At 37.8% G+C, this 26696-nt stretch overlaps 1 protein-coding gene across 1 annotated transcript in view; it reads right to left on the bottom strand.

Moving 5' to 3' along the window:
- Positions 1-539: 539 nt before the first annotated feature.
- CRPPA (CDP-L-ribitol pyrophosphorylase A) overlaps positions 540-26696 on the bottom strand; it is a 166778-nt gene continuing 140621 nt past the window's right edge. The window contains exon 10 of the mRNA XM_036328006.1: positions 540-831. Coding sequence (XP_036183899.1) covers positions 727-831 — 105 coding nt within the window. The 3' untranslated portion in view covers positions 540-726. The remainder of the gene's footprint in view (positions 832-26696) is intronic.

Here is a 26696-nt window from a genome sequence, read left to right as displayed (position 1 = left end):
CTCCCTGTCTTTTTGAAGACTAACTTGGGCTTCACTAAAATAACTTCACTTTTATGAAGCTTTCCAGTCTTCTCTTAAATGCATTCAGAAAGATCAGAGACCTTTTAAAATGAGTAAAAATTATGTAATCTAAGGAGTATATTACATCTCATTTAGGAATCATGAGTAATGTTGAGGGCCAATAGTGAATATATTTAAAGAATCCCTACAATCTCATTGTTTTCTGTTTGTTTTTATGTTTTGTTTTGTTTTTTAAGGCATGGAAAATTAGAACACAAGTCAATATCTAATGATGAGAACACAATTTTAAAGAAATATAATTCTGAACCTTATCTATTAGTTTCATTACAGTGTGATTTAGTAATTAACACAGAGAGAATAGTTTAAGATTTCTAAGTTCTCATTCCTTGGAGGATTAGCTCACACATGATTGTTTCTATTGATCTTTCATACTTTTGTAAAAAGATTATATGAAGGCCATTATTTTCCACTTACCTATCCTTACCTTACCTGTTTGGGCAATTTAAATATGACATGCATGAAAGTAAATTTTTATTTCACAAATATAAAACATTAATCCACTTTTATAACCCAAGCATCATATCCTACAAATTATGAGACATAAAAGACAACTTAAATATGCTACCACACACAACAGGGAGGGGAAGCAGGACAGAGGAACTTAAACATTTCTTTAAACTCAGTAGGCAATTTTCTCTGTATCCTTCATGCTACCAGTAGCTGACCAATGAATGCAGAATTTCTCTCTTTGATGAGCGTAGCAATTATTGTGGCCCCTTGCCTTAAACTGTCTTGGAGCTTCTGCTCATCCTGAAAAGAAAGGGTAAAACAATATTTTGGAAAGATGTCACATGCTAAATTTAGTAAAGAGTTACTTTAAAAATAAATATTCATTTATTTAAATGTTTTCCCCAGCTTCATAGAGATATAACTGACACATAATATTGTATAAGTTTCAGAGACACAACTCAATTATATATATATATATATATATATATATACACACACACACACACAACTCAATGATATATATGTGTATATGTATATATATACATACATACATATGTGTGTGTGTGTGTGTGTATACACACACACACACACACACACACACACACACACACACACTAGAGGCCCAGTGCATGAATTCATGCACCTTGAAAGGAACTGTGGGCCTCAAGGCTGCGGTGGGCACAGGGGCGGGTCTCGGCCCATCCTCCATACCCCGCCTGGCCCTCCCACTGCAGCCCCTGGTCCCATCTGCCAGCAGCCCCACTCCCACCACCACTGCTCCCATGCACTGACAGTGCAGGCCCCACTCGCACCCGTTGACAGTACGGAGCAATTGGGGCTGGCACCGTCAGCAGGTGCAAATGCCAGCTGCGGGTGTGAGCAGGGCCGGCACCGGCAGTAAGTGAGAGTGGTGGCTCTGGCGCCAGCAGTGGGTGTGAGAGGTGGCTGCTGGCCCTGATCGCCCCTCAGGAGCAGGGCGAGGTGGAGAAGCCCTGAAGGACGAGCGGGGCCAGCACCTGCAGCAGGTGTGAGCGCCAGGCAGGACTATGGCGCACGGGAGCAAAGAATTTTCAGTAACCACCAGCGGCTCACCCCGATTACAGCAACCAGCACCCCACCTTGGTCTGGTGCCCCCACTCACCTGCTCCACCATCAGGCTGCGGCCGACACCAGTCATGTTCCACGCGTACCCCCTGGTGGTCAGTGCATGTCATAGCAACTGGTTGTTCCACCATTTGGTTTATTTGCATATTAGGGTTTTATATATATAGATAGTAGCAGCCCAGTGCACAATTGGTGAATGGGTAGGGTACCTCGGCCTGGCCAGTGATCAGGGCCTATTGGGGGCAGGACCAAGCAGGCCAGGGAGGGAGGGGCTGTGGGAGGTTGGATGGCGGGGCGGTGGGGGGAGGAACTGCAGCTGGGGCCGGCCAGGGGGAAAGTCCTCAGGAGGTTGGCCAGCTGGGGGAGGGACCAGAGGACGTTGGTCAGCCACGGGAGGTTGGCTGTGAGAGCACACTGACCACCAGGGGGCAGCTCTTGCATTGAGTGTCTGCCCCCTGGTGGTCAGGGCATGTCATAGCAACTGGTTGACCGGCTGTTCATGTCGTAAAGGTTGCTTAGGCTTTTATAATATAGATATTATCAAATTATGAAGAGAATAGTTACCACATCTATCACTTCATAGTTACCATTTGATTCGGCGGGGGGTAGGGGGGGGAGTATAAAAACATTTAAGGTCTACTCTCTTAGCAACTTTCAATTATACAATACAATATTGTTAACTATAATCACCATGCTGTACAATTCTCAGAACTTATTCACCTTGTAACTGGAATTTTGTACCGTTTGGCCACTATCTCCTCATCTCCTCCATCCCTCAGCTCCTGTTAAAGACCATTCTATTCTGTTTCTATGAGTTCAAGGAGCTACTGTTTAAGGTCGGCTACTCTCTGGCCTTGGAATTCTATGAAGCTCAGCCCATAGCCACAGGCAGGGACTTGGTTTTCCCCAAATAAAGGAAAAATGCTTTTGCAAGCACCTTTCATTAAAGATAAAAATTATCTAATGAAGATCACTAGAAAAAAACTGATGTAATTTCAAATGCTAACAGTATGAAACAAAAGATTATCTATTTAATAAAGAGGTAATATGCAAATTGACCATCACTCCAACACACAAGATGGCCGCCCCCTGTGGTCAAAGATGGCTAGCAGGGGAGGGCAGTTGTGGGCAATCAGGCCAGCAGGGGAGGGCAGTTAAGGGGGACCAGGCCTACAGGAAAGGACAGTTGGGGGGACCAGGCCTGCAGGGGAGGATAGTGGGGAGGGACCAGGCCTGCAGGGGAGAGCAGTTGGGAGCAACCAGCCCTTCAGGGGAGGGCAGTTGGGGGTGACCAGACCAGCAGGAGAGGGCAGTTAGGGGGGACCAGGCCTATAAGTTAGGGCAGTTGGGAGGGACCAGGCCTGCAGGGGAGGACAGTTGAGGGGTCCAGGCCTGCAGGGGAGGGCAGTAAGGGGTGACCAGGCCAGCAAGGAAGGGTAGTTGGGGGCAATCAGGCTGGCAGGGGAGGTCAGTTGAGGGGGACCAGGCCTGCAGGGGAGGGCAGTAAGGGGTGACCAGGCCAGCAAGGGAGGGCAGTTGGGGGCAACCAGGCTGGCAGGGGAGGGCAGTTGGGGGAATCGGGCCAGCAGGGGAGCAGTTAGGCGTTGATCAGGCCGGCAGGGGAGTGGTTAGGGTGTGATCAGGATGGCAGGCATAAGCTGTTAGGGGCAATCAGACAGGCAGGCAGGCAGGCGAGTGGTTGGGAGCCATCAGTCCTGGATTGTGAGAAGGATGTCCGATCCCGTTGGGATCAGGCCTAAACAGGCAGTTGGATATCCCTCGAGGGGTCCAGATTGGAGAGGGTGCAGGCTGGGCTAAGGGACACATCCCCCTGCACAAATTTCCTGCACCGGACCTCTAGTCCTATATAATAAAATCCCAATATGCAAATTGTCTGAACAGTGGAATGACTGGTCGCTATGACACGCACTGACCACCAGGGGGCAGACACTCAATGCAGGAGCTGCCCCCTGGTGGTCAGTGCACTCCCACAGGGGGAGTGCTGCTCAGCCAGAAGCCAGGCTCATGACTGGCGAGTGCAGCAGCGGAGGGGATAGCCTCCACAGCAACGCTAAGAACCCCTTGGGGGATGTCCAACTAGGAGAGGGAGCAGGCTGGGCTGAGAGACCCCTCCCCAGTGGACGAATGTCATGCACTGGGACGCTAGTTTTCTTTTAATCCAGTATCTGACCAACTTTAGCTCTTCACTGAAATTTGACTATTTCATTGATAATGCAAGCCTTTTCTTCATCTTGCTCCTGGGTGTCCTCTGACAGACTTATAAACTGTTTGTACTAGTGTGGGGGAAGGGAGGGGAACTGGAAAGGAAACTGGCTTTTTTGTAAAGTAATAAAAGGAGTTTTAGGGATAAAATAAGCAGGTTTAGGGAATTTTAGAAATAAAGAGGGTCCATGGGGGAGGAATGCATAGGTGAGGGTTTGGAGCCACCAGAAGGCATACATTCAGAGACAAAAAAGGTGCCACAGGATAAGGGGAGAGGAAGACATACATTCACAGAAGATAAGGAAAAGCCACAGAGTATAGACAGTCCTCGGGTTACATTGGACTCGACGTACCTTGTTTCGTGGTTACGTTGCCATCTCCCATTTATTTATATATATAAAAAAAAGTTCTGTCATTTTGACGTATGTACGTATGTGCTTTGTTTTTTATTATTTATTTACCACAAGTAAACGTCAGGAATTGTTATCTTTAAATGTTTTTTACTGTTTCACTTCATTACTGCTGTGCATGTGCTCCATGTGAGTGACGTAGGTGCTTATGTCGGTGGGTTCTGACTTAGGGCGAAAATCGCGTTACATCGCGCCGTAGGAATGGCTCTCCCATGTAACCTGAAGACCTGCTGTATGGGGAAAAAGGAAACAAACTTCCACAGAGGATAGAGAAATGACAACAAATGGCACAAAGAGGAAAACAGATTTTCACAGCAGATAGAGAAATGTTGTAAGGTAAGGGGGGGAGAGAGAAAGGGGGTACCACATGGGCTTTGGCCTTTGAAACTGATATGATTTAACAAAAGAACCAATGAGGACAGCTTGGGGGCCCTAAATTAATGAAAGGTCCAATTAGAAAGAGTCAGGTTCAAACAAAGAACTACAGCATGTATAAACCGGAGACAAAGGGACACGAGGCAGGATTTTTTTATTTTATTTTGCCCATTAGAGAGAGAGAGAGAGCAAGCAGGCATTTCCCATTTGGGGGTCTCTCCCGAGGAGATCTGCCCAGATGGAATTTGTATATGCTTCCAATAAACTTCTACATTTTTATTAAAGAAATATGTTAGTCCACAAATTTATTCTTCATCTTTGTGGGACAAGAACCCACAAGAAGAAGTCTGTACCCTGAACCCCACGTTTCAGTAAGATCAGGCAAATTTGTGAAATGAGTTATCTCACAAGTTGTTAAATGTTGTTTTGTCTTTGAAATCATATTGCCTATTTAAATATATTTATTCTAATCATTTGGGCTTCTTGACACTATGAAGAAGTGACACTATGAGGGGAAATGAAAAGTGGAAACTGCTAACATCTTTAAGGTGTCTGGGTGAAGAATTGTGCTATGTTCCAAAAGTGGGATCTGGTCATCAGTCTCTGAACCCGGCATCAACCTTACGCCTTACAACAAAGTGTCACCTGCACCTATTGCTTCTGCTTCCTTCATGTTTCTTGAATTAATATTCTCCCCTCAAACTGCCCCTGCCAGCAAAATGTCTCCGCCCTGAATTACTGGAACAATCCCATAAACAATCTCTCTAAAGCAGTGGTTCTCAACCTTCTAATGCCGCGACCCTTTAATACAGTTCCTCATGTTGTGGTGACCCCCAACCATAAAATTATTTTCGTTGCTACTTCATAACTGTAATTTTGCTACTGTTATGAATCGTCATGTAAATATCTGATATGCAGGATGTATTTTCATTGTTACAAATTGAACATAATTAAAGCATAGTGATTAATCACAAAAACGATATGTAATTATATATGTGTTTTCTGATGGTCTTAGGCGACCCCTGTGAAAGGGCCGTTCGACTCCCAAAGGGGTCGCGACCCACAGGTTGAGAACCACTGCTCTAAAGTCTTATACTGTGTCACCCTGTTTCTCACCCAGCAGTCAAAATACTTATTTTAAAATATCAATCTGACCCCATCCCTTTCCTGCCTAAAATCCTCTGACGGCTACTTCAAACTTCAGGATCAAGTCTGAACCATTTACCTGGTAAAGACAAGATCTTTAATCCTTCCAGCCTCTCCTTAAAAAAACACTCAAATCTCCAGGCCACACACAACTGGTGAAGATTGCCCAAGCAAGCCTTTTCCCTAAGCTTCATCCCTTTGCACCAGCTCATCCCTTTGCCAGAAAAGCTTTCCCATTCCCTTCCCAGCTTAGCTGACCCGAGTTACTCTTTGTGGTTCCACCCACATATCAGTGACTCTTGAAATCGACCCTAACTCCTAGCCTCCAGCCAAATTTGGGTGAGACGAATCTGTTTCCACAGCTGTGAATTCCTCTAGCACACTGAATTCTAAATAGTCTTTTTAGTTGACCATTTATTTCACCACATGATGTTTCTAGATGCAAAGAATTTTTCATTTTATCTTTGAATATGAAACACTTAGCTCAATGCCTAACACATGGTTACACTCCATAAATTATAAGGAATTCAAAGCAAAGGAGGCTCTATGATAGAGATATCATCACTCTTTCAGTTTAACTCATTTGTTAACAATGACCACTATTTGGTTTCTTTGTTTACTCCTATTTGCATGTTTAGCCAGAAGCCTTGGCGCTAGTACAAAGAAGAATTTACCATTGCCACCATGCCCGGCCCTCAGTTTCTCATCTATGAGGATGGTGGTGAGAGACCACCTCTGTTAAGCTACTCTTTTCATCAACTTCCTGGATCTGGTTCTAAAGGGTGAAGCTGGGAAGGACACACAAGGGGCTGAATGGTGGCTACTTGGCTTCCTGCATGTGGGTTTTAAGGACATTTCAATATTGGATTTCAAATGCTGTACTGGCGTCCAAATATCACAAGACCTAAATCACATAAAACAAATAATTCTAAAGCCAAATATGTTTGGGCTTAAAATGTGATCCACTTATATGCCACATCACTCATGAACAAAGCAATAAGTATTCTCAAACTGAATAAGATACAAGCCAACTATAGATATATATTTGTCACTCTTGATTAATTAATTACAGTGTCACAGGGTTCATAATGCATGTCTACTCCCAAATCTCATTTATTAAATTGTAACATAAAACAGATGATGCTAATTAAAATTTCCCCTTAGAAAATAAACAGAAAAAGGCTATCTGTGTAGCCTCTTTGAAACCAGCTTATACTTGTCAAAGTGAAAGCAGCACAGTAACAAATAAAGGAGGAAAAAAAATCTATTTAAGATTGTAGGGTTAGAAAAATAACATTTCCATATCTTGAAAAAAATTTTCTATGCTCATTTTCATAGCTCCATAACTTACATATCTTTAGCTAATTAAGAACTTAAGTAGGAATATTCCTTAAAATTCATTTATTCCTGCATATTTTATAGGCATCATTTGGAAAGATTAGAATTTGGTGAGAATTTAGTGGAACCTGTTATTCCACTGCATATTTGTTTTCCCTGTCTGCCTCATCTCTATTGATCATTTCATCTTTAAAAAATATGGAAATTTAAAAAGTAATTAAATAAAATGGTGTGATACACAAAATTCTAGTGGATACAAAGATCAGATAGTCAAGCAATTATGGATTGCAAACTCATCTCACAAGTCTAGATGTCTATAAAAGTATTGATGACACAGGTTGAAAAAATGCACATTCAAATAGGTCTTTTAAAAAAGCATTTCTTGATGCCTGTGGGTATCCAAAACTGTCATTAACCCTTAACCAGGATGGAGAGTGAAAAGGCATTACAGGTGGTCATTTTATTATCATTCACACATATCCTATATAATAAAAGGCTAATATGCAAATCGACTGAACGGCCATTCAGAACGACTGGTCGCTATGATGCGCACTGACCACCAGGGGGCAGATGCTCAATGCAGGAGCTGCCCCCTGGTGGTCAGTGCGCTCCCACAGTGGAAGCGCCACTCAGCCAGAAGCCCTGAGCCAGGCTCACAGCTGGTGAGCGCAGTGGTGGTGGCCGGAGCCTCTCCCACCTCTGCAGCAGTGCTAAAGATGTCCGACTGACGGCTTAGGCCCGCAGCCCTGGGGAAGCGGGCCTAAGCCGTCAGTCGTACATCCCCCGAGGGCTCCCAGACTGCGAGAGGGTGCAGGCTGGACTGAGGGACCTCCCCCCCACCAAGTGCATGTATTTCGTGCACCAGACCTCTAGTGTATGAATAAGTATATATTCGTGAATGTCTTTGTGTGTTCCAAATATCATGTAATATAAATGTCTAATGTTAACACCAAGGAAGCAAGGTAAACCTGAACACTGGAAAATCATGTTGATGATGTGCACTCTTGATATGATGGGATGCAAATGTCATTCACCTTTGTGGTCTTCCTCCCCAAAACCAGTAACCCCAGTCTTACTCATGAGAAAACCATCAAATGAATTCCAATAGAGGGGTCTCCCACAATATATCTGTCCAGTACTTCTCAAAACTGTCAAGATCATCAAAAACAAGGGAAATCTGAGAAACTGTCACAGCCAAGAGGAACCTAAGAAGACCTGACAACAAAAGTCATATGGTATCCAGGAATAAAAATAAAAAAAAAAAGAAAGAAGGAAGGAAGGAAAGAAAGAAGGAAAGAAAGAAAGAAAAGAAACAACATTAGGTAAAACTAAGGAAATCTGAACAAACTCTGGACTGTAGTTGTAGTTGTTAATAGGGGAAACTGAGTGCAGGCCAGATATGAACTCAGTATGATCGTCTCACTATTTCTGTGGATCTAAAAAACAAATTGCATTATTTTTCAAAAAAGGTATGTGTTTAATTGCAGAGTCCAGAATAAACAAGAAATATTTGGGGAACAAGAAATTATGATTAACTTTTATTGTGGCATGGAAGCTAGACTTTCCAAAGGTATTACAGGAAAAGTGGGTACCCAAATTCCCATAGTAAGAAGTAAAGAAAAAATTACCTAAATTAAATTTATCAGCACTTTATTTACCATCTGTAACTCTAGCAATTTCCAGGCTTCAGATTTACTTTGATTTCTACTCACCAGCCATAAAGAGCACTAGCTATAAACATGGCACAACAATGTTTACACACCCATGCATAAAAATCCAACATTTGTTGAATTTAAAGAAAAACAGGAATAGCTTTAATGATATGTGTTAAAGTCTGCATTATTGCTATAATTGCAATTACTTATTTTATATTATCACTAGAAGCCTGGTGCACGAATTTGTGCACATTGAAAGGAAATTAATTAGAAATATTTTAATACTGCTATTTGTCTTTTTTCTATAATAGAAGTGTCAACCAAATTCACGATGGACAATGACTGATGGGGAAACACATGTGTGTGATTGGTGCCAGCGATATATATATATATTTGTTTAATTAGACCTGCTTTCTGATTTAGCTAAACTTTTTCCAGACCAGTGAAGCACCCTAACTTCTCTTTCAAGTAACTGTCAGCAACACAGCAGTAAATATCAACATGAAGCAGATTATTATTGTAGATCATGCAGGGAGAACAAAGGGTAAAATATTTAACTGCAGTAGTGTTTGACTATATTCTGCACAGTGAGAAAACCTGAAGTAATTCTCAAGTTCCACATTTCTTACTTCTTTTCAGTCAGGTCAAGTTTCTAAACTTTCTAAATCTGTTTTCTGGCTAATGAAAAGAAAATAGGATTCTACTGAGTCTCCTATCTACCTACTCCAGGACTTCTATGAGGATCAAATGAGATGAGGCATGTGAAAATGCTTCACAGACATTTGGTTAAAGTTTGTTTGAATTTTTAAAAATTTCTTTATTGATTAAGGTATTACATATGTGTCCCTATCCCCATTGCCCCCCACTTCCTCACTCATGCCCTCACCCCCATTGTCTGTGTTCACTGATTAGCCTGTGGTCGGCAAACTGCAGCTAGTGAGCCACATGCAGCTCTTTGGCCCCTTGAGTGTGGCTCTTCCACAAAATACCCCGTGAGTGCACGCATACAGTGCGATTGAAACTTTGTGGCCCATGCGCAGAAGTCGGTTTTCGGCCTGGGCAAGTCTATTTTGAAGAAGTACTGTTGATATTTGGCTCTGTTGACTAATGAGTTTGCCGACTACTGTGTTAGGCTTATATGCATGCATACAAATCCTTTGGTTGATCTCTCCCCCTTACCCCCACCCTCCCCTACCTTCCCTCTGTGGTTTGATGGTCTGATCAATGCTTCCCTGTCTCTGGATCTGTTTTTGTTCATCAGTTTATATTGTTCATTATATTCCATAAATGAGTGAGATCATGTGATATTTATCTTTCTCTGACTGGCTTATTTCACTTAGAATAATGCTCTCCAGTTCCATCCATGCTGTTGCAAATGGTAAGAATTCCTTCTTTTTTACCGCAGCATAGTATTCCATTGTGTAGATGTACCAGTTTTTTAATCCACTCATCTGCTGATGGGCACTTAGGCTGTTTCCAAATCTTAGCTATGGTAAATTATGCCGCTATGAACATAGGGGTGCATATATCCTTTCTCATTGGTGTTTCAGTCTTCTTGGGATATATTCCTAGAAGTGGGAACACTGGGTCAAATGGGAGTTCCATTTTTAGTTTTTTGAGGCAACTACATACTAAGGCCCAAGAAAGAATCATAAGAACAATTCACAAGGTCTCAGCTTTCTGCTGACAGAAGACGGAGAATGACAGCAGCACCTCCACAATTCAGAGCAGCTCCTCCTTTCTCTGCTCCCCACCACCCACCTCACAACTTGGACAAGGAAAGTCTGCAGTTCCAGAAGCAAATGACTAAGAAGCTGTACCTTGCGGTGTGTACAAACAGTCACTCTCCTATAATATTAGCCCATGTCTTCAGAATTCTTACCGTCCCTTTCAATATTCTCAAATGACACCTTTGGCAAAACTGTTACCAGTATACATAAACTCAAAAAACTCTTTAAAAGTATATTTTAAAACATTAAATGCTATCATTGTACTACACAGGTCTCAATATTTGAATGAAAGAGGTGTAAACAAATGATGGTGTTATTTTACATATAATTTTATATGATAATAAATCAAATTTAGTTCTCTGAATACAAATGATGGTATGCTGTTAGAATCACGTTCATGTGGATTTTGTAGAACACTGTCTCAAAGAATAGCAGGAAGAGCTATGACATCATTGTTGTCCAAATCTTTATAGACAACCGGAAAGGAAATCTTAGAGATAATCATCTTCTATACATATCATACCTAAAGAACACAATGAACTTCAATTGTAACTCAGTTAAAAGGAAAACTATAAAGGAAAATATATGTATATATATTTAGGCTTCAGATGTCTCAAGGGATTACACAGCCCTTCTTGAAGGGTAAACTTTAGGATGTCTCAGTAAATTCCATGCCGAAAGCCTAATTAAATTCTTATGAGCTACAAAGCTGTCCTGAAATTCAGATGCTTATATTTTGATATAAATATTCTTCTTCCTTCCATCCTTGTTTTGGTGAACTCATGCAAAAATCACCTAAGTGCCACAAATTTCAAACACTCTATATAAACAAATAAAAGTATATATACAGAGATCTACAAATATCGATATCTATCTATACAATATACAATTACAAAAGCCCTAAATTGTAGACTTTATAAGCATTTTAACAGTTTTGTTACATTTATAAAATAATTAATTTCAAATTTAAAAAATCTATACATTTTGCTGATTTGGAAGAGGAAAAAATCTAATGGTAACACACTGTCCCCTAGTGGAGATGAAAATAAATGTTTGGTGTTTGTAAATTTCCCAAATTGCAGGAAAATGCAGTCTACCTGTTGACAGAATTTGAGGAAAACAAAACAGTCTTTTCCAAATGAAAGCATTTTCCTCCCGCTCATTTGAAAGAACTATGACCTAAAATCTCAATAATAAAGTACTCGTGAAAATGCACTTGGGTTTACTTATGAACTCATGGGAGTTTTCATCTCTTTTATTCTCTGTGCATAGCACAATGCCTTGTCCATACTGTAGATGCTCAATCAGTATGTGTGGAATGAGGGAATTAAGAAAAAATCATTGTTCAATAAAACTCTGGGTGGCAGCACTGTGACTTTGTTAAATAGGAAAGACCTGAACCGATGCAGTGCAGAGCCAGGGTGCAGTGGGGTAAAACACGGCAGCCAAAAGCACCAGACGTCTGGCCTGAGAAACAAGCAGTTCATTATTGTGTCAATTATTCCTAGACCTGGGACTTGTCACACTGTCATGCTTTATTTTCTTACATCATTCATAATATAAATTCCACAACTTAATGAAGTTGAAAGAGCGACCTCATACACAATGTCCCTTATAATTAACAAAACTGTTTTGATCTTACACAACTCACCCCACAGTTACCATGTCCTGTGAGTTTTCTATTGTGACATCCTTCACCAGGCATACCCTGCCCACTCTAAGTCCCATCCACACTATCCTGGAGCTGGATTCCCCGAGGATGCCCTCACTGACTACTTCTCTTTGCCTTTGGCTACTGCTCTAACCTCATTACAACAGCCATTTTCCTTATATCAAACCCACATTACTTACAGCACAAACTTTATCTTAGCATTCCAGGCCATCCACAAACAACCTAATCAACTCCTCTAACCATAGTTCTCACTCTAGGATTATGACATCCTGGTATAATCCCTGTTATTTCGTCTCCAGTCAAAATGTTTCTCAATAACTTGCTTTCTATTCACATTGATTTTCAAACACTTACCTGTGACAGTTTCCTTGTATGAAATCATCTATTTTACTGAATATCAGAAATTTTCACTGTCATGGTCTCACAATTCCTTAGTAATATTTTTCTTAGGTTCACATATGTATATATCTTATTTTCTTAGCTAAATTGTAGATAGCAAAAGACAACTCTTTTGACTTCAATTGTAACTCAAAGTACTATGCTCATAGTAGGTACTCAATAAATATTCACTAACTGGACTAATTTGCTAATCAATTCTATAAAGATCTGACTTTATATATAACTATTAAGACATCTTTGAAACATTAAAGTATTCAGATAAAGGATATATCATTATAAAATAAATTAAGAAAAAAAAAGTATCTATACTTGGAAACCAGAACGATGTCAAAAGCTAGAATTTTGTGCTATGTGATTCCCTCTTCTGTGAAAGAATGCCTGGTCTGCAAGATAGGCATAAGGGACACTGGTAAATTTACACTAATATACCCAAGTGTGGGGGATAAAGGCAGACGATGAGGTGTCTGCACAAGAAGAATAACTACATACTACGCGTTGGAGGGTAATGGGTATTGTTTTTGTAATGCAGGAGAAATAATAATAAGGGCAGAAAGATTACTCAGAAATGTTTCTTTTTGAGTGGATGGCCCAAATGTCAGTAGAAAAACTTGATAATTTCTCCTGAAGCAGAAAGATTGGTTAATTTCCCCCCATAAAATATAGTTTCAATTTTTTAATTACAAACTTAATGCAAAGAATTAAATTAAGTGATTCAAACATATCTTCCTGATAGCAACATGTGTGTGTGTGTGTGAGAGAGAGAAAGAGTGAAGAGAGAGAGAGAAGAAGTTTCTGTTAAAATAATTTTGAGCAGTGAAAAAAAGAAAAATATGTCTGGTTAACTACCTTTAAACTCATATGTTGGCTAAATGGGTGAGTAGCTAGTATTCAAAGTCTTAATCTCAGAATCCCACAGAAAAGTGTTTACCATTAAGTTAAAAGTTCATTTTCTGATAGTGCCCTTGGGGGTCCGGATTTGTCTTGTTTCAACAATGTTTGGAAGGAACAGACCTAAGGACACCCCCTTTTCCAGCCTCAGACCACTCTCCTGTTTCTTATCCAGTCACCACTTTCAGAACCATCTCTGAGACCAGCCAACACACCGTTTTTTTCCTACTTTAACCATGAGCTCCCAAATTCATCAAAATCATTCCACCAAGGGGGAGGCTGCGGTCAACGGCCTGCCCACCCTGCATCTGCAGGCCCCCCACACCTACCTCTCTCTGGGCTCCTATTTCCACCGTGACGTGACGATGTGGCTCTCAAGGGTGTGGGCTACTGCTCCCAAGAGTTGGCCTAGGCCTAGGAGAAGGCCCAGGAGCAGTGCAAGGGCGCTGAGCATCTCTTAAAGTTGCAAAACCAGCGCGGTGGCCGCCTTCTCTTCCAGGACGTGCTGAAGCCTTCCCACATTGAGTGGCAAAACTCAGGACGCCAGGGAAGCTGCCATGGCCTTGGAGAGGAGCCGGAACCAGGCCTTCTTGGAGCTGCCTGCCCTGGTATCTACCCGCACAGAGCTCAGCTCCGTGACTTCTGGGAAAACCGCTTCGTGGGTGAGGAGGTGAAACTCATCAGGAAGATGGGCAACACCTGACTCAACTCCTCAGGCAACTGGTCCCCAGGCTGGGCTGGACAAGTACCTCTTCAAAAGGCTCACCCTCAAGCACGACTAGGAGCCTTTGGAGCCCAGAGGCCTTTTTTTTTTTTTTTTTTTAAATATATTTTATTGATTTTTTACAGAGAGGAAGGGAGAGGGATAGTGAATTAGAAACATCGATGAGAGAGAAACATCGATCAGCTGCCTCCTACACACCCCTTACTGGGGATGTGCCCACAACCAAGATACATGCCCTTGACCGGAATCGAACCCAGGACCCCTCAGTCCGCAGGCCGACACTCTATCCACTGAGCCAAACCGGTCAGGGCCCCAGAGGCCTTTGAGGGGCCTTCTGCATCCCCTGGTGTCTGGCTTTTACCTGAGCTTCTCCCCAAAATTACTAGCCATTCTTTTAACCAACCTAAGCCCTCTTCCATGCATTGGACCAAATAAAAACAATAAAGCTTTTTTCAGAAAAAAAGTTCATTTCCTTCCAAAAAGGAGGCTTTAACTGCAACCTAAAAAAAAAAAAAGTGTTCTATCCTGACCAGACTGGTGCTGGTCAGTCTTAACTAGCAAAGGACTAGTCTGGCAAAACTTCTTCTCAGAATTGAAGCAGAAACAGGTAATCTACCGTCTTTGGCCTTTTCATGGAAAAGACCACAGATGGTTGATTACCTGTAGTGCTTTTTCCCAATGAGTAAAAAAAATATCAGCAGATATGTGAAACAACTTTCTACGTGGAAAGAACTTTCTAGAATCTTCAGAATTAAATATCTTCTCTGAAATGAGACTACAAAGTGAAGATAACATATTAGATTTTTTCTGATTTTTAGTCTCAGAAAGATTCAAGAGAGTGATTCAATCATAGAAGTATGCACAAAGTAGGAATAATTTTATGTCACAAAATATTTCATGTAGATATTAAATAAATGTATTTGAATTAAAAACCTCATTTGAAATGGTGTAAACCTGCTTTGTCCACATAAAGATGAATTGGATAAATAGAAGATAGACTTGAAAATGTCTAGAACTCAGAAGAATAAAGAAGTGAAAATAGTATGAGAAAGTTCAAGGTGTTAATTAAAAAACTAAATTATACAAGGGAAACCTGGGGAGAAATCACAATAGATATTACAGAAGTCATTATAAAGAAAATGCAGAAGGAAATTCCCTAATGAGAATAAAGATCAGTCTGCAGATAAACAGGTGTCATTTAGTGCTTTACAAAATTACTAATAGACACTCAAAAAGAAGCCATATTCAGATGATACATTCAAACTTAAATATAAAAATTCAACAGCTTCTAGCAGACAATACAGATTATTTTGATTAAATAAGAATGGCTGATGTGTAACTTTTCTGGAATGCTAAATACCACCAAAAAATGAGATTTAAGAAAAAGATTACCTAAGAATCTAGGCTAACTGACAGGACAAAAGTGAAAACATTGTGGAATGGGCAAGGGTGCATATGAGTGAAATAGGCAATGGGTGCATACCCATTAGTGGAGCATTTCCTTTTTTAAAAAAGTATTTAAATGTTTACTTTATCTAACAGTGAAGTAAGTGAGAAAAAAAGTGGGGACTCCTTTCAATGACTTTATTTTAGGAACTCAGCTATACCAGGCTATAAATTATATATTATATATTAAGATGTAAAGAAACAGACATAAGAGTTTTATTCCCTTATGAAATATGTAGTCAGCCAATTCAGATAAAGGCATAAATGCATTTGTAATTACAAGTTAAGAAGGTAACAACAAAATAATTTAACATAAAAAATAAATCCAGAATTAGAATTTTCATGCACAAAGTATTTTTTTAATATATTTTATTGATTTTTTATAGAGAGGAAGGGAGAGGGATAGAGAGTTAGAAACATCAATCAGCTGCCTCCTGCACACCCCCTACTGGGGATGTGCCTGCAACCAAGGTACATGCCCTTGACCGGAATCGAACCCGGGACCCCTCAGTCCACAGGCTGACGCTCTATCCACTGAGCAAAACCGGCCAGGGCACACACAAAATATTTTTAAAACTATCTAAAAGACATCTAATTAAGTAAACATGAAATCACAAAAATGATGAAGCAAGACTAGACTTTAAAAATAAATATAGTCAGGCCGGCATGGCTCAGTAGTTGAGCATTGACCTATGAACCAGGAGGTCATGGTTCGATTCTGGGTCAGTGCACATGCCTAGGTTGTGGGCTCGATCCCCAGTGTGGGGTGTGCAGGAGGCAGCCAATCAATGATTCTCTTTCATCATTGATGTTTCTATCTTCTTCTTTCTTCCTCTCTAAAATCAATAAAAATATATTTAAAATAAATAAATAAATAAATACATGTTTTACAAAAGAAAAACATTGCTGAATTTAAGCCAAGAAAAAAAAAATCTCAAAATAGGGGTCAAACAAGAAATTAGACAAAGCTGAAAAGAGAATTACTGAAACTGAAGATAGAATTGAAGAAATTACATAGAAAGCATATCAGAGGAAACAAGAAACAGAAAACAAATAAGAGATTTGGCAGATATGATAAGAATTTCTATATGTATTTAATTAAAATCCCAGAAATATAGAATGGACAAATAATAAAGAAGCTATTGCTAAAAAATATCCATAAGAAGTTATCAAATACATGAATTCATTCATAAAGGAAGTCCAATGAATTCCATGATGGCAAAAAAAAACACAAAACAAAAACAAAAAACCAACCCAAACTCAACAAGTAGACAAATTAGGAAAACTGATACAAAGAGACAATATTAATGCAGCTAGAGAGAGGAGACCAAAGAGGACTAACCATTAGACTTACAGCAGTCTTTCTCATAGCAACAATGACAGTAAGAACACAATGACAATTTGCAAAGTGCTAATCACAAAATGCAAAAACTAACTCTCTGTAAAATATATATTTTTATATATACAGGGGTGGGCAGAAGTTATAATATAAATAATATAATAATTAATAAATAAGTAACAATACAAAAATAAACTGTCCCACATGCTCACAACTATAAACCTACTTTTGCCCCACCCTTTATGTATCAACCTCAAATGCTTACACACATCTACAAACACTATGAAGAATGAAGACAGAATATGGGCTTCCTCAGATAAACAAAACATAAAAGTATTCCTAAAAATACTCTCACACTAAAGGAGATACTCAAGTGCATAAGAAAAATGAATTTTAAATAGAAGTTCTAATAGGGTAAAATAAAGAAGTGCATTCAAATAAATACATACACCTTAAAAAAGGCAACATTTCCAAAAATAATTAAACTAACATTTAAATACAAGGGTATTTAATATAACAATAGAAAAATATTTGATAAGAACAGCAGCATAAAATGTGAAAAGTGAATAATCAAACAATATGTTCCAAAACCCATGAAATTGTTGAGAATGTAATTAAATGTTAATTTTAGATGTTTGCATAAATAGGCAGTCATATTTCAAAACACATCTAAATGTCTAACAATAGAAAAAAAATAGAGTAAAAAAAAAATTGATGCTTCTGGGAGGTTAAAGCCAATGGCAATTCCCTCACTACTTTCTCCAAAAGTTGTATCAAACAACAAGAGGACGAAACAAAACTACATAGACACACACACAGAAAACCACCTGCCTGTCACAAAAGGCAGCATAAGGCAGGCTGAAAAGAACTTGGAAAGAAGGAAGAGGGGAACTACTGATGAGTGTAAAGTCAGTCTTAAACCATCATCAAAAAGAGTAAGCCTGCCTTGAGTGTGAAAACATCAGTGTGGATGTATAACTAGAATGACCAATGGAAAGTGACTTTAAGTGGCAGTCTCCTGCTGGCAGAGAAAAACACAAAAAGGAAGAGAGAAGCAATCTCTGGCAATTTAGTGGTAAAGGGGAATAGAAGGAAGAGGAAAAAAATATATAGAGTTCCAAAATGCAAAGGCAAACTATAAAGCTGGAGGACACACAACTCCTTCCATCACCACTGAAAAAGAAAAATTAACTAAAGAAGCTGGGTTTTGCTACATTGACAGAAGAGGGCGGCATTGAATTAGGTATCCTGTAAACTAGCCAAATACACACACACAGAAAAATAGGTGAGAACTTAGTACAACTATACAGAGAATTACACATATGAAAAAAAAAAATCAACCACTTCTATTAATGAACTACTCTCCACATCCCTCCCCCCAAAAAGAAACAAAAAACAATCAATAAAATAAATAAAGCAGACAAAACTCCAAACTGAATAGACTTTTTGCATAGTTTTGACTTCCAGACCAATGTTAATATCTCAGACATTCCAAAAAATAAGACAACCAAAATGGAGGGATAATCCAAAATTGATTACTTACAACATTAAATAAACTCAAATATATTATAAATAACCAAACAGAAGAGGAAAAGGAAATACATAACCTAATTAACTTTGTAAAATAGTATTTTGATTCTATACTTTACAACAAAAATCTGTATACAACTATCATACTCTAATAAGTAAATTTGTTATCCCAGAGATATGGATCAGCAATTCTGAAATTACATTTATGTGTATTCCAGGATTGAACGAGTAAATACACTGTTGATAATGAAAGCCAGATTCCACATTGTTGGAAAAAGAGATTACATATAAGGAAAAGGAAAGCCTAGAAATGTTGAATTGGAAACAGAGATTCCAGTACAAGCTTGTGGTTTACTTTAGATAAATGGTAGATTATACATAAACACACACATATAGAAAGAGAAATAAGTGTATACAAATACATATTTTCCCTAGCAATATCTGCTGAAAGGGCTAACAAACAAAGATACTCTGGAAGCAATGAGCACCCTTATTGCCCAGCTCTTGGTTTCTAAATACCATTATCTAATAAAAGAAATTCTGGTTCCTTGGAGAAATTGCTGACTATAAGGCTGGGAGATAAAAAAGAACAAGATGAGCCTAAAACATCTTTTGGTGCCAAAAAGTAAGGAGGTGCTCAAAACCTGTTGAGAACATTTTGAAATACAACAGAAGGTAACATGAAGGGGCTTCCAATGACCAAATCTGACACAATTGGAGCAACAAAAATAATGAAATTTTAAGCAGACCTATGAAATAAAATTAATGGCTATACATCCATCTATATATATAAAAGCCTAAGTGATCACTACGACTGTACGACCGGATGACCGGCTGGTAGCTATGAAGCACACTGACCACTGGGGGGAGACGCTCAACACAGGAGCTGCTCCTTGGTGGTCAATGTGCTCCCACGACCAACCTCCCACAGCCGGCCAACTTCCCACAGTCCCTCCCCTCCACCGGCTGGCCCCGATTGGGACTGGGCGAGATGGCCCTGATTGGCCCTAATTGCCAGTCAGGCTGAGGGACCCCCACCTTGTGCATGAATTTGTGCACTGGGCCTCTAGTAGATGGATAAAAGAGAAAGAAAGAGAGACAGAAAGCATGAGTGTTATAAAATAGCTCTTCCTTATTGAAGAATTCCAGTTAATTTTTGAAAGAAGGGTGGAAACAGAAAATTACCATTTGACAAGCACTACCATATAATTGTTTCTAGCAAGAACCATCGATACACACTAAAATTAACTTTTGAAACTATGTTACTTACTGTTATATTTATGTAGTCTTAAGGTAACCCCCACTAGATATTTATTACTTATAAAAGGAAAAATAATAAGTTTTAAGTGAATACACCTGGCAGGCACTACCTTAACTAAGGTATCATAATTAACATCAGCAGTAGTGAGACACATGGACATCATGTAAGCCCTGATATAATGCACTGAGAAGAATACATTACTTCTGTAGAGATCTTGCCAAGAATGCATAGTCTGGATGTATTCATCAAACTTAAATTGAGAGACATTATACAATATTACAGGCCAATATTTATCAACAGTGCAAGGCCATCAAGACAAAGACTGATGATGTGTCCCTGATTAAATGACACTAAAAAGAGATGACAACAAAATGCAACATGTGTTCCAGGATTGGATCCTGGACCGGAAAAAAGGTAACACTGGGAAAATTGACAAAATGTAATATGATTTGTAGACTAGATAATAGTGTCTCATCAATGTTAATTTCTAGATTTTGATACTGTAATGATGTAGGATTTAATACTGAGGATTCTGGACCGAGACTATACAGGAATTTTTTGTAATATTTTTGAATTTCACACTTTATACAAAGTCAACACAATACACATTGATTAAATCATAAATGATTTAAGGTTAATAAGAAAGGAAAAGGTAAATATGCAGGTGAAATTTAAGAAACAATCAGCAGTAGTATGAAACAGAATTATACCTTACAAAATCACTAGGGGGAAAAGTAAAAAAAAATATAACATACACCATGAGATAAATTCTATTACTTAGAAACTTAACTAAGGGAGATTGAATAACTTGTCCAAAGCCATATAGATAGTGAATGAAAAAACAGACTTGAAACCAAAATCAGAATCCAAAGCATCCAAGCACTTAACAACATTAGGGACATTCTTATCTAAGAAAACATGATTCTAAATGACTATATCCAGTAATTGTCTTGTGTAGTTTAATATCAAATTTAAAAATATAATTTTTCTTGGGATATTTAAAAGGCTCAGCAGCAAAAAAAAAAAAAAAAAATACTAATTTATGTTTAATGACATGAATACAAAGATGAGAGAACTTAATCTCTTGGGTCAAGAATAATAAAATCTCTATTTGTAAGTAATTGGGACATTGATTCCAGAATTTGTGACATTCAGATAAAAGGTAATGGCAAGAATTTTTCAGTGACTACATTTTAAAACAGGAGTTCTGTAAAACAGATGTATGGAACATAAAGCAAAAATGTATTGAGTCAAAATGCCATTTTCCTTTATAGTTTATATGGTCAGACATACACATTGCAAAGGTAGGCAGGAAGCCTGTCAGTTTCAGGAACTGTCCCGCCCTAAAATAAGAAGTCATAGGGAACAACAAATCCCAGAGTCAAGTTGCTGAAGCAAAGGCAAAAATAAAAACTCAAACCAAAACATACATTGATTTGACTGTCATGGTTGGTTGGGTTTGGCATGATCCCTGGCAGGCTCTGTTTTACATTGAGAAATGATGAACGTTGGCTTTCTCTGCCGACATGTTTGCAGTGAGGTGTAGAACATAGGAAAGGCTAAGCAACATTTTAATGATTGCTCCAGCATTATAATAAACTGAAAAAGATCTGGGAGAGCACAAATAAGCAGCACATTAGAAATCTCCTGTGGCACCCTGGAAACCTTACAAAGGAAACGCTAACATGTTTTCCATTCACTCAGCCTAAAGCACAATTCTCCAGTTTCCTGGATATACTAATTTCATAAAGAATAATTGAAGTGTCATATAGAACACACACAATCAAAAGGAAAAGAAGGGCTACAAAATCCTTCCTTTTAATTGTTGATTCATTCTGATTGGGATTGGATGGCTTTTCAAAGCAAATAAATGCCTGCTGGCTATTAAACAATTAAAATGCTAGCAGAGAGGAGTAATAATTATAAAATAAGGTGTGTCTGGGTTATACACATATCCAATGAAAAGAGTGAGAGATACTAGTGAACACTGAACACTGAGTCATAAAAGCAAAAAAAAAAAATGATAATCTTTATAGGAATGTATTAAAGATAAGACATTTAAAAGTAAACCCAAGTTCAGCAACAAAAAGGACTTACAAGTAATTGCATACATCATTCTTGTGAAAAAAATAGAGTCCTACCATAGAATGAAATGTTTATTTCTATAATTTGAAATATGAAAAGAAAACATGTACTAAGACATATAGCCGGCTCAGATTTGTTTTGCTTGGATTTGAGTACTTTACTTGGAAATAAGTTCTCATCATTTCAGCACAAAAACATATACTTACAGAGACTACCTATAAAGACTAGAGCTTACAGTGGCATTCTTCTAGATCATTGTTAGAAGTAAGCCTTGTGAAGTTTAGGAAAAGAAAGGTAGGGCAGGTTTGCCCAATCATCATGGAAGAACCCTTCGGGTTTGTTCTTCATGTTCTTGATAATCAATAGTGGAGGAACATCCTGATTTGCAATAATTGTTTTCATTCTGAGGTAACAATGTCTTGGCAATCCCTGTATAGCATGTTACCTTTCTACCTTTAACTGATTATGTGGTGGATAGAAGAAATAAAGTGGTTGTTTTACAACGGAAGCAAATAGGTTTGTTAGTCAAACAGTAAAAGTTCCTTGTTCTTAACTAGGAACATTTTAGGCATAGAATTTTTAGAGAAAACAAGACATTGGAAAGAGTTTTTTATATCTCATAACATTATTTTGGTTGCTTATAATAAGCTTATTAATCCAAAAAAGGAAGTTATGGGTAGGCTGTAAATATAATTGATAAATGCTATATTTAAATATGCTTAACATTTAAACACTCTATGGAATGACACTAAGCTTTTTTTTTTAATATATATTTTATTGATTTTTTACACAGAGGAAGGGAGAGGGATAGAGAGTTAGAAACATCGATGAGAGAGAAACATCGATCAGCTGCCTCCTGCATACCCCCACACTGGGGATATGCCTGCAACCAAGATACATGCCCTCGACTGGAATCGAACCTGGGACCCTTGAGTCCACAGGCTGACACTCTATCCACCGAGCCAAACCAGTCAGGGTGACACTAAGCTTTTAAGTATTTATTCTTCTTCCCTTAGTAACAAAATAATTAGTTGTCATTTCCTGCAGTCTGATATGTCACTAATTGCTAAGGCACATAGTTTGCTATAAAACAGCAAAAAATACGCTTAAGTTATAGAAGATGAATATCGAATACAGATGAACCATATGAAACTCAAATTTCAGATAAGTTCAAAGGCAAACTATGTTAGATTCATGAACAGTTATCTTGTTTGACAAAAAATAAGATTAAGAAACCCCAGTAGTTTAGGGCTCTCTCTAGCAATACCCATTTTTACCTGGACCACAGAGGCCAAGGATATTTTTTTTAAATAACTGATTTATAGATTTTAGCAGAGGATCACCCAACATGTTAGGCCACCAATAAAGATCACATGATGATGATGATGATGAACTCTAAAATATCAACTGAGTGCCAAATTGTGTGCTGGAGAGACACGGGAAGAAGTCATAATGAAGTCTTGAAAATGTCAGGTAAATCACTGACATTTTCAAATTAAGAAATAGGTAGAGAGAGTATTTTTAAATATAAAGCGAGGGAGACCTTGAGTAAAGTAATGAGGATAAGATCTATGTCTCAAATACATAATAAAGAAAGGTTATACAGAATTCCCTTATTGATTCAATTCTAGTTGCAGTTATGGAAAAATACTACTCAAAAAGGGGTGTTAGAGGAGAAAGTATATGTTTTAATAAGGTGAGGGGAGGTGTGAAAAGAGAGGTTGAGAGGATGATTTCTTCAAATGAAACCTAAGTCTACTGAGAACAACAGTCAATAACTTTAAGAACCTTTTCTTGCATTTTATCAGACAGGTAAAAATAAAAATAGAAGTGACACAGAAATGGTCTGAGAAGATGAGCAATTCTGATATTCCTAAATTTGCTTTTGTAAATTATGAATGAACTAGAGGCCCGATGCACGAAATTCGTACAAGAATAGGCCTTCCTTTCTCCAGGTGCCAGCATCCAGCTTCCCTCTGGCACCCAGCCGAGACCCAGACTTCCCTCTGGCTGCTGGCAGGCACGTGGAACCCGAGCTTCCCTTGCTGCCCAGGCTTCGTCCGGAAGGTCATCCGGAAGGATGTCTGGTCTAATTAGCATATTACACTTTTATTATTATAGATTGCAGCCAGACCAAACAAAAATTTACCAGTCAAAATATTAGCAATGTCCCTAAAATGTTGTGAAAAATTAAATCTAATCATAAAGCAAAGGTATCAATGAGAGGTTCCATATTTAAGTGTATACTACATCAAACTTTTTTGATAAGAAAAGAATAATTTTGTAGTATGATTACTGACTAATATGACTGCTTTAGAGTCTCGATTTTTATATTTAATTTCCCTAAATGGAACAGATGATTAAAATGGTAAATAAATACCAATAAGTGTCCCTGGTCAAACTCAAAACCATTTTATTCCAATATACTTAAGCAAAGAGGGAGAATTTTCTGCCTTTTGATGATCACGTTTTTATCATTATGGTTGGGTGTTCTTGGAACTGTTCATGACAAAACAGAAAATCTGTAAAAGAATGTTTTAAATAGGCATAATTTCAAATGCACGGCCAGCAGGTTTTAATAAATTTAAACAAGTATAGTGTCAAGCAAAAGGTTAACATATACCTCTGTGAAGACCTCTGTTTGACGGGTCCTTGAATAGTTTGTGGTTAGGTAAGACTTTGTTACATAAACTATATATTGAGCTTTATGCCTTGTAATTATGTTAAGTGTTATTTGTGAAAGTTCCTTCAACGTATTTGAAATTGTGCTTCCTCAGCTGGCAACAATTACAGATTCAGAGACCACCAGAAATAATTCTTCAGTCCCTTTTGGGATCCACAAGCTTATTTGAACACTGAAACAAGGGTACGGGAACATTCCACTCAGATAATGAATAAGGCCAGAGGGAAGGTTATTCTTTTCCATGAAGAAGAAAACACTGCTCATAAATGATTCAAAAGCCAAAAGAGAAATGATAATTCTACCAACATATGCAACTTTGTCTGAAATCAGAGCCATCCTATGCAGGATTTTGAACTTTGAAAGTAACAGCTCACACAAGTTACTGACTACTTCTTGCCCAGTCAGTACATTCATCTAACAAAGCAATTTCCATATGAGCAACCACAAACATTTCTGGCTTTGGTTGTTAATCTCCCATGAAAAACTATTTCCATACTATTTTTAACTTATATATGGTAGTGATTATCTGTTTATCTCTGAAGCATGAAAACTCTTACAGTACCCTTTATAATGTATTTATACCATTTTCCCTCCCATGTCCTTGGCAGATGGAAGTATTCACATCTTCCTCCCAGGAACAAAAGTTGAGAAGCACATTGCTTTTCTTTCAAAACTGGTTCCCCTTTGTCTCCCAGATTCTCACACTAGTAGGTCCACTTCTCACTAGCTTTTCAATTTCAACTTCTGAGATAAAAAATGCAATTGTGTGATACTTAAAGCCAATTGATACCAAAAAGTAGGTTTGAGCAAATGTAATTCATAATTCACCTTGACCATATGTTTATAAAATTAAGTATTAAATATTTTACTAGAAATTAGGACTTGAATTTAAAAAGCATGGGCATCCTTTCAAGATATTTAAATAAAGATATAAATTAAGATTTCTTACACACATTTTAACAAATATTTTAAATTAACTCCCTTAGTACACTTAATATCCATATAATATGAATATTCTTTTATCTTTACAGATGAGAAAAATAAACTTTAGAAAAATTACATATCTCATATTAGTTTAGAAACCAAATAAGTGATAGTTGTGGGTATTGAATCCAGTTCCATCTAAATTTCAAAAATAACTTCTATGATTCTGTGCTCTATCCTTTCTGAAGTTCAAGAAGGACTGAATTACCAACTTGATAGACTTCAAATATGAAAAACCTAAAACAGAGTTACAAATTGATGCTACCAATTGCAAAACTACACATGGACTTTATTCTTAAGGAACTCATAGTTGAGTGTTGGAGACAAACATTTTAATTTCCATGTTGTCTTTTAGAGCTGTGTCCTTTGCATCAATTACATGGAACATTAGCATAACACAGACAAGTTTTCATGGAAAAATAGGATACCCATTGTCTATTTGGGTAGAGTAAGAGAAAAGTAGTGGAAAGATATATAATATATGTAATTATATTAATATTGTATATAATATAAAATAGAATTATATTATGTAATATAATTATAGTAATTATATTGTATTAAATATAAAAATAACAATTATATTAATATTAATCATATTCTTAATAATTTAAAGCAATATATTATATACACATATGTATATACATAGATATAGATATAGATATAGATATAGATATAGATATAGATATAGGTATAGGTATAGAGATATAGATATAGATATAGATATAGATATAGATATAGATATAGATGTAGCTATAGATAGGTATCTTCCCACTACCCTTCTTTTACTTCATCTCAATAAACAATGGATACCTACTTTCTTCCATGGAAACTTCTCTGTGAAGTGCTAATAATCCATGTATTTTATAACACACATATATACATTTACACATACCTGTATAAATGATATACCTATGTATGTGTGTATATGTAATATTTTAATATTTATGTATGTATGTACATACATTATTTTAATATTTATGTCTAGATTAAAATCTCTAAATGTATTCCCTCTATCTGAGAGCTCTGAGTTCTATACTTTGGGTCAAGTTTGAATTCACCAAGATTATTTCTTGAAACACTCTATTACAGAAAATAAGATTAAGGTACATTTTACAAAGGAGAACTGAGATGTTCAACTATAATATAACCTTTTTGATGTGGATAACCATGAAT

Source organism: Myotis myotis, unplaced genomic scaffold, assembly GCF_014108235.1.
Source record: "Myotis myotis isolate mMyoMyo1 unplaced genomic scaffold, mMyoMyo1.p scaffold_m19_p_11, whole genome shotgun sequence".
Classification (NCBI taxonomy): Eukaryota; Metazoa; Chordata; class Mammalia; order Chiroptera; family Vespertilionidae; genus Myotis; species Myotis myotis.
The sequence above is the reverse complement of the archived record's forward strand: the minus strand, read 5'-3'. Positions and strand labels throughout refer to the sequence as shown.